This window comes from Elephas maximus, chromosome 1, assembly GCF_024166365.1.
Source record: "Elephas maximus indicus isolate mEleMax1 chromosome 1, mEleMax1 primary haplotype, whole genome shotgun sequence".
Lineage (NCBI taxonomy): Eukaryota > Metazoa > Chordata > Mammalia > Proboscidea > Elephantidae > Elephas > Elephas maximus.
In genome coordinates, this window is record NC_064819.1 from 172,551,960 (window position 1) to 172,567,500 (window position 15,541).

The 15,541-nt window shown below is 41.5% G+C and overlaps 1 protein-coding gene and 1 long non-coding RNA gene across 3 annotated transcripts in view; both read right to left on the bottom strand.

Moving 5' to 3' along the window:
* The window catches only part of LOC126084133 (uncharacterized), a 74,390-nt gene extending 59,191 nt beyond the window's left edge, over positions 1-15,199 (bottom strand). For both annotated transcript variants that reach the window (XR_007518951.1, XR_007518950.1), the window contains exon 1: positions 14,971-15,199. This is a non-coding gene — a long non-coding RNA (uncharacterized LOC126084133). The remainder of the gene's footprint in view (positions 1-14,970) is intronic.
* Positions 1,059-15,273, bottom strand: LOC126084126 (uncharacterized). The gene is made up of 2 exons (XM_049898389.1): positions 15,198-15,273; positions 1,059-2,839 (listed from the first exon to the last, which is right to left on the bottom strand). Exon 2 carries the CDS (start codon positions 2,738-2,740, stop codon positions 2,072-2,074), a length of 669 nt encoding a protein of 222 aa, XP_049754346.1. The 5' UTR covers positions 2,741-2,839; positions 15,198-15,273; the 3' UTR covers positions 1,059-2,071.
* Positions 15,274-15,541: the final 268 nt, after the last annotated feature.

Here is a 15,541-nt window from a genome sequence, read left to right on the forward strand (position 1 = left end):
ATTTTGAGAAGTATACCCTCAGGCTTTTCTTCCTAGTTCATCTTTAGTCTGGAAGCTCCACTAAAACCTGTTCAACATCATAGCAACACATAAGCCTCCACTGGCAGCCAGGTGGTGGCTATGCATGTGGTGCAGTGGCTGAGAATCAAACCTGAGTCTCCCACGTGGAAAGCAAGAATTCTACCACTGGACCACCAATACCTCATCAGTAGTTAGCTACAGGCACTTTAAAAATTTCACTGCTAAAATTCTATTTTCCATCCTATATCCGTCATCCCGTACCTTCCCACCCACTCCCAATCTTTCCAAAGGAAACCCTGCTTCTAACATTTGAGTCACCCTCAGCAGCCCTTACTTCAAGGCTTCAGGGCCACGTGACTGTCTGTGATCTCATCTCCTGTGGTTCATTGTACATTTCAAACACTTGAGCAACAGAGCACAGCAGCTTGTCCCTGGGGTGGGGGCAGGCCTGGCTGCTTTCAGGGCACTCAGATTCTTTACCTTCATCTACATCGAAAAAAAAAAAAAAGGCCACTCACAGGATGAGTAAAGGCCTCAGAATGTGCCTCGGGAGTCTCTGATGGACAGGCCTCACCTCCCTCTGGCAGATAGGAGGAGGTAAGCAGCAGGACTCATTACCTGGCAGGCAAGGAAATTAAACTGAAGGTCCCTGGGAGTTGTATAGAAAAAGTCAGTAGGGCAGTACTCAGAGAAATAATACTGACAGTCATTGAGCCCTGACTCCTGTGCTAAGTGAATTATGTTCACTGACCCTTCACTATAATCCTGGGGATAAATGCTACTATTCCCATCCCCTTCCATGCAAACAAGTAAATCAAGGCTCAGAGTGGCTACATGACTCACCCATGGTCACGCAGGTCGGACTGGAGACAAAAGTGACTGGGTTCTCCTCCTCCACTTGTACTTTAGCCCTTTCATGACCAAACTATTTTTTATTTGTAAGATTTTTTTTTATATAATGTTTTTTCAGTAATGGAATGCATGCTAAATCATGGAGTCTCTTTAAATTTTTGGTAGGTAAGATGGATTTTGATAAATATTACGTGTGACACATATGTCCTAGTGGACTGTGGTGGTAGGATAGGTGGGATGAGGCTTGAAAAAAAGATTGTTTGATCTTAGCAATTTTATTGTATTGTGTGAAACGTTTGGAAACATGGGGTAACATCCTGCAATGGCTGTATATACATGTTATTTGAGTCTTCTTCTTCTTAGTGCTGTATTCTCTGCATTACCTTCTAGATCCCTTGACAGGTAAAAGCTTTCCAACCTGTCAGAGTAATACGTCATTTGGCACCCCACTTACTCCTGGCTTGTTCTTCACAAGAAAGGAGGGTCTTCCTCTTCTTTTGATTTCGCAGTCCACAGTAAGCTTCCTAATAAGCATGAGCCTGAAGGAAAGTTAGTCACATCTGCCCCTGTTGTTACAGTTCCATGTTGTAAAGCTGTTTGCAATGCCAAACAGCTTTACAAGGAAATATAGCAATCGATGCCACCATTTGAAAAAGCACCTTCCAATTTTGTACCTCTCACATCTCCGGCTGAAGTGGTGTCCTCCTCCCATAATTGCATTGTAATGTGCAACTGTTCTTGGGCAAGGGATTGTTGAGGAGGAATCATCTTGTTCTTTCTTTTGACACTAGTGATGTCCTTTGGCTTGTGCAACATTGACAAAACTGTCACCGGTTTATTGTCCTGCCACTTTACTGCTAACACACTTCCTTTAGTATGAAACAGAAATTCTCCCTGCTGTAATTTCTTTCCTCTTCATCATTTCTGGTAGCCCCTTTCTATTTGCTCACACTGTGCCTTTTGATCACCCTTTTCCTGAAATGGTAGGAAGAAAAAAATTGTCAAAGGCAATGAGCCTATGAGAATGGTTACATGAATGACACAGTCCAAGTAAAACGCTCTCACCAAGGGACAGAGATGAGTCATTATCTATGCCTTTTTTTCTGGGGTAGATAGCAAACTGACTTACAAAGCCAGTTCTTGAGTCAGCCAAGCACCGAAATTTGTACCCTCATTTGACGGGCTTCATTGGCATGTATTATTTTATTGATGAACGGCCCTTGAATGGCACCATGTTTTCAACTACCATGACACTTGATGGCACATATGCTTCTCTTAGGTGGCTATTGAGGGCATGGAAAATTGGAGGCAGTTTGTGAAGCCGGTCATAGCCAGGTTCCGTTTGGTTCATGGCTTTGGAATTGTCATTGCTGTGTATGTTCTCGGTCAGATCCTTGACTTTTGCTTTAGTCGTAAGTTCTGCAACAGGAGTAACACCTAAGAAGGGGTCACTGGACCAGTAATGTCTGAGCTCTGGCAAGAAGTGTATACCCATCAGTATATGCACACCAATGAATGTCTTTATTTCCTTTACAGTTGTAGGCTGCCAGTTTTTAGATGGCATTCTAGTTTCCTGCCCTCTGTATTGTGTTGTGTACTCCTGGGTCACATAAAGATTGGTTTGGTCCTTTATAATTTCCAAAATCTCTTTGGTAAATACAGATAAGAAATAATCTACTTCTGTATCTTCATGGATCAAGACGGGGTAAACATTGGCATATTGTTGAAGCGAGTTCATTATATTTTCGAAGTAGTAGACATCTTTGCCCCATTCACCTTCATTTTCTTCACTGTCATCACAGGCATCATCATGTGGTTCAGTCCTCTCTTCTGTAACAACAACTGCTTCGTCATCCTCTAATACCATGTCAGCGTCCTTGTTGTTGTCATCAAAAAGAGCTTTAGATTCCACGAGACGGGGAAGCTTGTCCGAGGCATCTTCATCACACTCCTCCTCAGAATCATCCTGATTGTCAGATAAAGAAAAGAAATTGTCTAGAATTCCTCTGTCCTTCAAAGAGTCCATTTTTAAAAAAGAGGAATTTTTCAGAAAAAAATTATTCTGGGTTCTGTAAAAGCAGGATAATACCAATACCATATCTCCAAACCAATATAAGAATGCGCAAGGGGAGAAGTTGCCTATTTCCAGCCTCCTGTTCACATAAAAAGAACAAAAGAATTTGGTGTCTTGGGAAAACTACTACTACAATGACCAGTTTTTATCACAAAAGAACTACTTACAGTTCATAAACCGGAAGAGAAGTCCTTGACGATTGCAAGAAACGTGTATACGGTATGTCAAGGACACTACGACGGGTGCTTATAATGTAGTGCACCTGAAAATAAGTTATTCACTGGAACATTACATTACTATGAAAAACACAACTTCCAAATAACAGACAGCAAACAGTAAATACAGCCACTCTTCACTTACCGACATAGTTAGGTTCCAAAGACCAGGTTGTTGTGCAAAAATTGGTGTTATGCCCCTCCTTCCTGGTCCCAGTCCTCCCAGCTTGGTGGCGGTGATCCCTCTGTACCTGCAGTGGTCATGGACTCGCCCTCGCTCTGCTAATCAGAATCTGAACCCATGCTGCAGCCTGCAGGCCAGGTGTCCGTAGCTGCCCAGCATCCTAGCTCAGGCTCTGCAGAGCACTTGGTACAGGAAGCGCAGTGACGTGGGCCGGGTGGTGCGTGGCAATCTCGGCCAGCGGGCAACTCTGCAGAAGCAAGCACCACCCACCACCCATGCTCCACTCCTGGGATCCCCTAGCTGGTGCCTTTGTGTGAGGCAAGCAGAGGGCAGAAGGTAGCGGGTGCCAGGAGAGAACCGGGATGAGGATGGGGAAGCGTGAGCCAGGAGGAGCTGGAACACGGGCACCCCGCAGGTTCCAGACTAGGGTTAAGATCCCTGGTGCGGCGCCACTCTTCCTTCCACGTGCCCTAGACGAGCTGTGTGGCGAGGATGTGGTCGGTGGGGCCACTAATGCAAAATAGTCGAATAATATGTTTTTTTTACTGTTGTTGTAAATGTGAAATGTCAGATAATAAAATGCTCGGTAAGTCAAGAGTAGATGTATACTTACAAGGTTTATCTCAGTGTTCAAAAGCCAAAAGAGACAAAAGTTTTACAGAATCACACCTCCAGGATTACCACCTCATGCAATAACCTAAACACAGTGTTTTGGCACCAACGAATGCTTCTTCAGTTTTAACTAGTTATATGCGTTCCTGTTAGAGGCAGCACATATTCTAAGTGGGACACTAACACTCCAAGAAGCCAATGAGGCAAAAATGTAACTGTGACTTACACATCCCAGTTGTCATGAAAGGGTTAGGCAGGACAGTTTACTGGGTCTGGTCTGGAAGAAAGGAAGGAGACAAAAGAGCTGGATTGCTCAGCATAATACAATAATTCGGGTTTGCCAGACTGGCCCTAGAACTTCAAGACAGAGGACAGCGGATGAAGAGGGAGGGGGATTTCCAAGGAAGACAGAAGCAGTACCCAGTGATTTAGAAGGCAGAGCAAGGATTGAGACTTAAGACAACCCGTTAGAAACTTGTAAGAACTTGTTTGATGTTGACTTGGTGTTTTAGGTGGTTCTGTAACTCCCTTTTGCTACCCCAAACCTTAACGAAAAGTTGGATAGATGTGTTAACGCCACCTAAAGCAGTCCAGTTGCCGTTGAGTTGATTCTAACTCGTGGCGACCCCCTGTGTGTCAGAATAGAACTGTGCTCCATAGGGTTTTCAAAGGCTGATTTTTCAGAAGTAGGTCACAGGACTTTCTTCTGAGGTGCCTCTGTGTGGACTCAAACCTCCAACCTTTCAGTTAGCAACTGAGCATGTTAACCATTTCCCCCACCTAGGGACTCCTAATACCACCTACCATGGTATTAATAAGTAAATGTAGGTGTTGTTTCGAGAATAAAAGAAGGGAGCAAGGCCTGGCAGGGAGGAAGCATGTGGAGAAAGAAGTGGCTGCACAGGCAAGGCAACACCGGGCCATTCCAGAATTTAACCAGAGCAGGAACTGGGAGAGGAAAGTGGTCAGGGTGGCCCTGGAAATCTTTAAAAATCGTGGGGAGGAAGCTAGATTTCCATGTAATAGAGGATGGAGGCTTGAGCCATTTGATTTGGATGTGAAAGAAAAGTGTGAGTTCCAGAAGGCTGAAGGACTTGGGAATTTTCTGTTACACCTGGTTCTAATTGCTACCCTGTGAGATAACTTATTTTCCCATTTGTGCAGCCATTTAAGGAATGGAGGCCATCTGCAACCAAAGGATGAGGCCATGCCACAGGCAGTATCTGTCCCACCCTGTTCTAAAGCTGCCCTCACATGACAACCTCAATCTGGCGCCAGAGTCCATTCCAGCACAGACCTTGGTTGGAAGTCCTTCTTTATGCTGAATGTTAGATTCTATCTCATTTTTTCCCCCACTGCAATCTAAAATTCTTTCTTTGAGGAGTGCCGTGTTAGGATTCCTGGCTCTGAAGTCAAACAGCCTAGTTGTGTGATCTTCACTTCACTGGAACTCACTTTCTCTATCTGTAAAATGGGGATAATAATACCTATTTCATACAGCTGTTGCAAAGATTTTTTTAAAAAGTAAAATATCTAGTATATACTAAGCTTGCAAATCAAATTAGCCATATCACTATTATTGTTTTGCATGACTTATTGGATGTAGAATATTTTCCTTAAATTCTAGAAACACGGAGGAGAAACTTCAAAGTAAGTAGTGCTATGCAATCCATAGCTATTAAAGGTATCACAATAAAGTATATGGATTTGGGGGAAAAAAAATCCAAAGAGATTATTATCTCTGTTGCTATCACTTATAAAATATAGATTTAAATTGTTGAGTAGTGTTTCCAACTAATTTTATTACCCATTACTTAAATACTTTGATAGCCTCAAGGCATAACAATAAAAACCAACTATAATTTTGTTGTTGTTGTTTTTAGGTGCCATCGAGTCGGTTCTGACTCATAGCGACCCTATGCACAACAGAACGAAATACTGCCCGGTCCTGCGCCATCCTTACAATCGTTGTTATGCTTGAGCTCATTGTTGCAGCCACTCTGTCAATCCACTTTGTTGAGGGTCTTGCTCTTTTCCGCTGACCCTGTACTCTGCCAAGCATGATGTCCTTCTCCAGGGACTCATCCCTCCTGACAACATGTCCAAAGTATGTAAGCCGCAGTCTCGCCATCCTTGCCTCTAAGTAGCATTCTGGCCGCACTTCTTCAAGACAGATTTGTTCGTTCTTTTGGCAGTCCGTGGTATATTCAATATTCTTCGCCAACACCACAACTCAAAGGCGTCAACTCTTCTTCAGTCTTCCTTATTCATCGTCCCGCTTTCACATGCATAGGATGCGATTGAAAATACCATGTCTTGGGTCAGGTGCACCTTAGTCTTCAGGGTGACATCTTTGCTCTTCAACACTTTGAAGAGGTCCTTTGCAGCAGATTTGCCCAATGCAATGCATCTTTTGATTTCTTGACTGCTGCTTCCATGGCTGTTGATTGCGGATCCAAGTAAAATGAAATCCTTGACAACTTCTCCGTTTATCATGATGTTGCTCATTGGTCCAGCTGTGAAGATTTTTGTTTTCTTTATGTTGAGGTGTAATCCATACTGAAGGCTGTGGTCTTTGATCTTCATTAGTAAGTGCTTCAAGTCCTCTTCACTTTCAGCACGCAAGGTTGTCTCATCTGCATAACGCAGGTTGTTAATGAGTCTTCCTCCAATCTTGATGCCCCACTCTTCTTCATATAGTCCAGCTTCTCAGATTATTTGTTCAGCGTACAGATTAAATAGGTATGGTGAAAGAATACAACCCTGACGCACACATTTCCTGACTGTAAACCATTCAGTATCCCCTTGTTCTGTCCGAACAACTGCCTCTTGATCTATGTAAAGGTCCCTCATGAGCACAATTAAGTGTTCTGGAATTCCCATTCTTCGCAGTGTTATGCATAGTTTGTTATGATCCACACAGTCGAATGCCTTTGCGTAGTCAATAAAACACAGGTAAACATCCTTCTGGTATTCTCTGCTTTCAGCCAGGATCCATCTGACATCAGCAATGATATCCCTGGTTCCACATCCTCTTCTGAAACTGACCTGAATTTCTGGCAGTTCCCTGTGGATATACTGCTGCAGCCGTTTTTGAAGGATCTTCAGCAAAATTTTGCTTGCGTGTGATATTAATGATATTTTTCCATAATTTCCACATTCAGTTGGATCACCTTTCTTGGGAATAGGCATAAATATGGATCTCTTCCAGTCAGTTGTCCAGGAAACTGTCATCCCTCCAGCGCTGCATCTGTTTGTTGAAACATCTCAATTGTTATTCCATCAATTCCTGGAGCCTTGTTTTTCATCAATGCCTTCAGAGCAGCTTGGACTTCTTCCTTCAGTACCATCGGTTCCTGAACATATGCCACCTCTTGAAATGGTTAAACATTGACTAATTCTTTTTGGTATAAGGACTCTGTATATTCCTTCCATCTCCTTTTGACGCTTCCCACGTCATTTAACATTTTCCCCATAGAATCCTTCACTGTTGCAACTCGAGGCTTGAATTTTTTCTTCAGTTCTTTCAGCTTGAGAAATGCCGAGTGTGTTCTTCCCTTTTGGTTTTCCATCTCCAGCTCTTTGCACATGTCATTATAATACTTTACTTTGTCTTCTCGAGAGGCCCTTTGAAATCTTCTGTTCAGTTCTTTTACTTCATCAATTCTTCCTTTTGCTTTAGCTGCCCAACATTTGAGAGCAAGTTTCAGAGTCTCCTCTGACATCCATCTTGGTCTTTTCTTTCTTTCCTGTCTTTTCAATGACCTCTTGCCTTCTTCATGTATGATGTCCTGGATGCCATGCCACAACTCATCCTGTCTTCGGTCACTAGTGTTCAATGCATCAAATCTATTCTTCAGATGGTCTCTAAATTCAGGTGGGATATACTCAAGGTCATGTTTTGGCACTCGTGGACTTACCCTGATTTTCTTCAATTTCAGCTTGAACTTGCATATGAGCAATTGATGATCTGTTCCACAGTTAGCCTCTGCCCTTGTTCTGACTGATGATATTGAGCTTTTCCATCATCTCCTTCCACAGATGTAGTCAGTTGGATTTCTGTGCGTTCCATCTGGCGAGGTCCATGTGTATAGTCGCCGTTTATGTTGGTGAAAGAAGGTATTTGCAATGAAGAAGTCGTTGGTCTTGCAAAACTCTATCATTTGATCTTCAGCATTGTTTCTATCACCAAGGCCATATTTTCCAACTACTGATCCTTCTTTGTTGCCAACTTTTGCATTCCAATCGCCAGTAATTATCAATGCATCTTGATTGCATATTCGATCAATTTCAGGCTGTAGCAGCTGATAAAAATCTTCTATTTCTTCATCTTTGGCCCTAGTGGTTGGTGCGTAAATTTGAATAATAGTCGTATTAACTGGTCTTCCTTGTAGACGTATGGATATTATCCTATCACTGACAGCGTTGTACTTCAGGATAGATTTTGAAACGTTCTTTTTGACGATGAATGCAACACCATTCCTCTTCAAGTTGTCATTCCCAGCATAGTAGACTATATGATTTTCCAATTCGAAATGGCCAATACCAGTCCATTTCAGCTCACTAATGCCTAGGATATTGATGTTTATGTGTTCCATTTCATTTTTGACGATTTTCAATTTTCCTAGATTCATACTTCGTACATTCCAGGTTCTGATTATTAATGGATGTTTACAGGTGTTTCTTCTCATTTTGAGTCGTGCCACATCAGCAAATGAAAGTCCCGGAAGCTTTTCTCCAACCACGTCATTAAGGTCGACTCTATTTTTTTTCTACTTTGAGGAGGCAGCTTTTCCCTAGTCATCTTTCGAGTGCCTTCCAACCTGGGGGGCTCATCTTCCAGCACTATATCAGACAATGTTCCGCTGCTATTCATAAGGTTTTCACTGGCAAATGCTTTTCAGAAGTAGACTGCCAGGTCCTTCTTCCGTTGTCTGTCTTAGTCTGGAAGCTCAGCTGAAACCTGTCCTCCTTGGTGACCCTGCTGGCATCTGAATACCGGTGGCATAGCTTCCAGCATCACAGGAACACACAAGCTCCCACAGTATGACAAACTGACAGACACGCGGGGGAATAATTTAGTTATCCCCATATTTCGGTACTCTGCCATTTCTTGGCATATTTAAAAATGAATAACATTTATTTATTTCTAAGAAGCAAGGATGGTAATACCACGTCTCACAAACTTTGGACATGTAATCAGGAGGGATCAGTCCCTGGAGAAGGACATCATGCTTGGTAAAGAAGAGGGTCAGCGAAAAAGAAGACCCTCAATGAGATGGATTGACACAGTGGCTGCAACAATGGACTTAACATAACAACAATTTTGAGGATGGTGCAAGACTGGCCAGTGTTTCGTTCTATTGTACACTGAGTCACTATTACATCACTATTACTATTATGTCACTTATAAGCTCATAACAACAACAATGATAAAAGTCATCTTGTTTATTACCAACATTTTAAAATAAAGAAGGAAACAAAAACTACCTATAATCCCAACATCTAAAGATACTCACTATTAACATTTTGATTTATCACAATCTGGTCCTTTTAAAAAATTTTTAGCAAAATGGAATCATACTGAATACGTAGTTTTATAACCCATTTTTTGCTGAATATTATATAATGAGAATTTTCCATGCTATTATTCTTTCAAAACATAATTTTTCAATACTTATCTTTTTTTTTTTTTTTTTTATCTATTGCTGGTAGGACTGTAAAATGGTACAAGTTTGGTGGTTCCTCAAAAAGTTGAACATAGAATTACCACATGACCCAGGAATCCTTCTCAGGATAAATGGGATCATATTTTTTAAAAAAGATGAAATAACCAATTTAAGCCCAGGAAATAAGTCATCAGTTTTGTATGCCCATAATATCATTAAAACAAAATGTTTTACTGAGTCTAGCTTCAGTCAAAAATGTTTGATTGCCTATAAAAGATAATTATCCTGTCTTATTCCCCTACCATCATTCATGTATTTGACCACTATGTACCGTTTGTGTCTCATATATGTCTGCCTGACTATTCCCTGACTGGCCTCAAATATAACTAGTCTCTATTCACGAATGTTATTAAGCATGTTCCTTCTTCTGACCCCAGCCTTGACCCCAATCATCCTTTAATTTTTACTTGCAAATTTCAAACTCTAGATTCTGAAGACCTGACTCAGATCCCTGCTTTTGGACCCCTTGGATTTCATGTTCACTTGTGTGTGCAATGTTATTTGGACTTCAGTCCTCCTGTGAACTCTGGCTTGGCTTGGTCCTCAGGTCCTGGAACCTCCATAATCTTGGCAGGAGGTTGCAGCTCCAGCTCCCACCAAAGACAACTTCTGCCTTTGACTACTTGGATGGCGCTTCCCTGTAAAAAGTTGGGGGGGGGGTAATTGACATTGGACACTATCAATATGACATTACTACACTCATGAGTCAACAACCTAGTGGGGGAGCCAAGCCATGTAATAATACAAAATAAGCATCTATGAAATTTTGAGAAAAGCATGATCCCTTCCACCCAAGGTAATCAGGGGAGTCTTCCTGGATTAGGTGACTTTGGAAGGCCTGGGGAAATTTTAGCGTAGCCAGAGCTATAAGTCAAGGCCCAGGAGATGAGATGGGAAGGTAGGAGAGGAAAAAATGCTTAGATAATGGAGAAAGTCAGAGAACCAGAGCGTTAGGTCTTGCATAGACAAAAATCAGTTAAATGACTGAAATAGTGCAGAGAAAAATCTAGGATATACAGATAAGTTTCCATTTTCTGTTCTAAAAAGATCTAGGGAGACTATGACCACCACAAATTAGCCCCCAGTTTGTTAATCACTTAAAACTTCTCTTTTACAAACTTAAGACACCTGAGAGGAAAAACTGGATGAACGAAAAGTGATTAGTCTGCTGCCCCAAAGTTAAGAGTACACCATTTCCCCAAGGATGAGAGAGAAGTCCCAACTCTAAGGCATTAGCAGTTCAGGGAAGAATAGCAATGCATCTCCTGGCCTCCATGACAGCCCTTGACAGGCTGAGCTGTGAACATTGTTTGAGAATGCATTTTAAACCTGACAATCTAAACAACTTCTCTAGCAAAATACATGGGAAAAAATACTAAAGATACTTCTGTTACAAATAAATAAAGCACCACATCCTTCTGACAACTTATCACAGTGGAGATTGTTCTAATTAAAAATACCATTTGAAAGGACACCAGCAAAATCTCTATTCCATCTAAAAAATTGTTCTGACTACATTTCTATGTATACATATCTGACTACATTTCTATAAGACAAGCTTGTTCCTCCAGACAAGCAGATGGAACAAACCTGAAATATATTGAGGTTCACCTAACACATATTACTCTAGTCAATACGATTGGAGGAAGTCTTCACTGTTAAGGTCCCTGGGTGGTGCAAATAGTTTACACTCAACTATTAACCTAAGAGTTGTTGGTTCAAACCTATCCAGCAGCACCATGATCTGCTTCTGTAAAGATGACAGCCAGGAAAACCCTAAGGAACACAGTTCTACTCTGTAACATATGGAGTTTCCATGAGTCAATCGAATCTTATAGCAATGGGTTTGGGTCCCTCCCCCACCCACTATTTAAATGAACTCTAGTTGGAATGTTTCTCATTCGTGCTAAAAAAATAGCTCCTTTTGTTTTTGTGAAACTGAGTAAACTAGAGGTGAATTAAGTCTAGATTTACTATAAAAAATATATATATATAGACCCATTCAAACTACTGTGCCCCACCTTAGATAGCTAAATATGATGCTGTGTGAGCATCACATTGTGCCTATGAATTGGAACAAAGTAGTAGAAGCCCCCAGAAATGCAGGGGACACAGAAATATTGTTCAGGTATAACCTGTATAAACAGGATCTACATGGTTCATTCTCAGGGCGGTGTGGTGGTCAAAGAAATACAGTCCAGCAATAAAAGGAATTTTAAAGACTCCAATCCTTTGTCTGAGGTCCTTGAACATCATGAAGAGAAGGTAAATATAGGTGCACCTGTTGAGTCAATCCTGATTTGTGGTGATGCCATTTGTTCACAGAGTAGAACTGTGCTCCACAGGGTTTTCTTAGCTGTAATCTTTATAGAAGCAGATTGCCAGGCCTTTCTTTCATGGTGCCACTATGTGGGTTGGAACAGCAAATTTTTAGATTAGTAGTTGAGTGCAAACCACCACCGAGGGACCCCTTTATGGTACACAGCAACAGAGAGAAATGAGAAACTCTCATTTCTCCTCCAGTCATTTTACTCACTTCTGCTGCACTGTTCTGAAGCATCTCTGCATAATTCCCCCAAGCCTTTCTCTAAACTGAGCCCCACCAATGTGTTTTTCCTCTTTCCCTCCTCTTTTCTATCCCTTTATTATGCACATTAATACAGCCACTCCCCCAATGATTAAAAGGAATGAAAACATTTCCTTTTCGGCGGGGGGGGGGGGGGAGGGGGGGGGGCGGTGGGGGGGGAAGAGAGAGGAAATGGGGCTAACTATTACAGCATTACTTTTGGTTGGCTGGGAAGGGAGGAAGGCTGCAGATATTCCCACGGTAACAATCTTGATTCCACTGAGCACCCTCTCTGCCAGATAGAGATAAAACCAAAAAAAAAAAAAGCCAAACCCAGTGCCCTCGAGTCTATTCCAACTCATAGCAACCCTGTATAAGGGAACTTAATTCATACCAAGACCAGGGATAAGAAACCCAATTCAGAGGCAGAAATGAATCCAGGGCCACACATTTCTAAAACGCCATCTTTCAAACATCTTTTGTTGGTTGGTTGTTGTTTTATTTCTTTATTGTAAGAGAGTAAATATAAGGTAGATGCTTTTAAAATTAAGATGAGGCAATATAAAAGTTGATTTAATAAATGTGACAAATAAAGATAGAGATAAAATGATAAATTATAAATCCTGATGTATATACGGAGCCCTGGTGGCAAAGTGGTTCAGAGCTGGGCTGCTAACCAAAAAGGTAGTAGTTCGAATTCACCAGCCACTCCTTGGAAGCCCTATGGGGCAGTTCTACTCTTTCCCATAGGGTCACTATAAGTTGGAATTGATTCGACAGCAACAGGTTTGGTTTTTGGATGTATATACAATTATAGTTCTTAATTTTAACAGTGTAGAGTAAGTGAAAATAATAGAGACTTAATGTCAGCTAATTTGCAGGAGGGTCAGATAAAAGAATGTTTTCCCCAATATAAAGGCTACGCCTTAACTCCAGCATGGAAAAATACTCCATAACTGGTATACTATATAGCCATGTAACTATATAACTATGCCTAAAGTTGTTAAAAAAAAAAAAAAATTTTTTTTTTTCTAAAGATGAACTAACTGTATAACAATATAACTATACATACTATAAACTATATAACCCCAGGAGCTATGCCAGCTCTTAGAGACACAATGGCCCAATATTATCAAATTTGTATATACATATATACACGCTCATATATATATGTGTGTGTGTGTGTGTGTATACCTACCTACCAGTTAAGGACCCTGGTAGTGCAACAGTTAAGCACTCAGCTGGTTGGCAAAAGGTTGGCAATTTGAAGTCACCCGGCTGCTCCACAGGAGAAAGAGCTAGTGGTCTCTCCGGTAAAGATTACAGCCTGCAAAACCATATGGGGCAGTCCTATTTTGTCACATGGAGTCAATAATTAGCCAGAATCAAATTGATGGCACCTAACAGCAGCAAAACCTACCATTTTCTGTCAAGCCGATTTTGACTCATGGCAACCCCTTGTGTGTCAGAGTAGAACTGTGCTCCATAGAGTTTTCAACGGCTGATTTTTCAGAAGTAATCACCAGGCCTTTCTTCTGAGGTGCCTCTGGGTAGACACAGACCCCCAACCTTTCAGTTAGCAGCTGAATATATTAACTACCCAGGGACTCCATATAGATAGATAGATATAGACATACATACATACACATATACATATGTGTGTGTGTGTGTGTGTTTTAAACCAAAATGTCCGGTAAATCATGTTCTCATATGTATACTCTAGGGTGGGTTTTTACTTTCCTGACCCAGGGGGCTGGGATGGCACAGGACCCCTTGAGGAATCAGGGTTGCTGGGCTCATCTACTCAACTTGGCAGAAGCAGCGAAACTGAAACTGATGGAGGAGAGAGAACTGGTAAGAACTAGGGTTTGGAGCCTCCTCAAATTACTTAAACAAAACAGGTGTGGAGAGAGAGGCCAACAGGAATCTGACAGTCTGACGTGGCATTTCTGGTGGGCATTCAGGCAGTTTTTCTGGTCTCTATTTCCTTAAACTCCTCCCTTACACAAAGGTCATACCTTCCCCAGTGAACGGATAGTCCTGAAAAACATGCACAGCCTCAGGAGTAAACAAGGTGGCCCCACCACCACCCACCCCTGACTCAGTCACACAGAGGCAGTAAAATGACACACAGAGTTATGCCTCAGAGGCCCAGAGCCCTGCCCAGCAACTCAGGTGACAAAGCTCTGCAGCTGGTGGGCAGAGATTTCACGAATCAAGCCAGATAAGAAGTTCATCCTGGTGATGAAGTGATGAGAAGGAGAAAAATTAACAACTATACGTGTGTGTATAATAGTTTACAGGCAAAACTCTAAAATCACATGATAGGAAATTCTCTTGACAGCAACATTCTCTGGTCACATGCTCTAAGCTGAGTTTGTTTTATTTTTTTTTTTTTAGTTATTAGATACTAAGTAGGCTTTGCTAGAGAGGCATTGTAGAACAAAGACAGCCCCAGAGATGCTACTAATTATGTGAACTTGAGAAAGCCATTTACTGGCTCAGAACTTCAGTTTCCTCACCTGAAAGTTAGAGATGATAACATCTACCTTGTAGGATTTTCATGATGATTAAATGAAATATAATTAAATAATTATATTTATTTTAACTAGATAAATAAATTAAAAATATATATAATGAAGTGTTTCCTATGCACAACTGGCCCAAAGTGCTGATAAGTGACAGTAGAATTTAGAAACAGAATCTGTTTGACTCACAGATGTTCACCAAAGGTGGAAAATGAAGTTGGTGAGAAAGACAGTGGCTGGTTGATGTCAGGCCTTGAGGGTCACCCTCCTGCGTAGTTTGACTTTGAAATCTCAGGCCCTTCGAAGCCTCTGTAAGTGTTCAAGTGACCACAGTGCCATGTCTTGTAGTGCAGTCTGCAAGGATTGTAAAATAGTAATCTTTGTAAAATAACACTCAGAGCTTATTAAAAACTCACCTGTAGGTCTCATCTGGATTCTCCCCATTCCACACCAATGAGCTACCACGCATCCAAGGGAAACAAAGAGACAATTCTAAAGCCCAAAAAGCTTCCTGGCTCTTCCAGTAGTTTTCCCCAGGGGGGAAAATGTGCTTCCAGACACTCACCTGGAACTGTCTGGGAACCAGGCTATGTCGACTGAACAAATTGAGAATGATTTGCCTCCAGCTCTGGTAAACTATGACATCATCTTTTGGCCTTTTAAATATTCAGTAATTTACCTTAAAGAGCCTCTTCCCATTATTTTTTTTTTCTAGGTGGAAAGAAATAGGCTTATTTCCAGCTTATATTAATTTAAACCT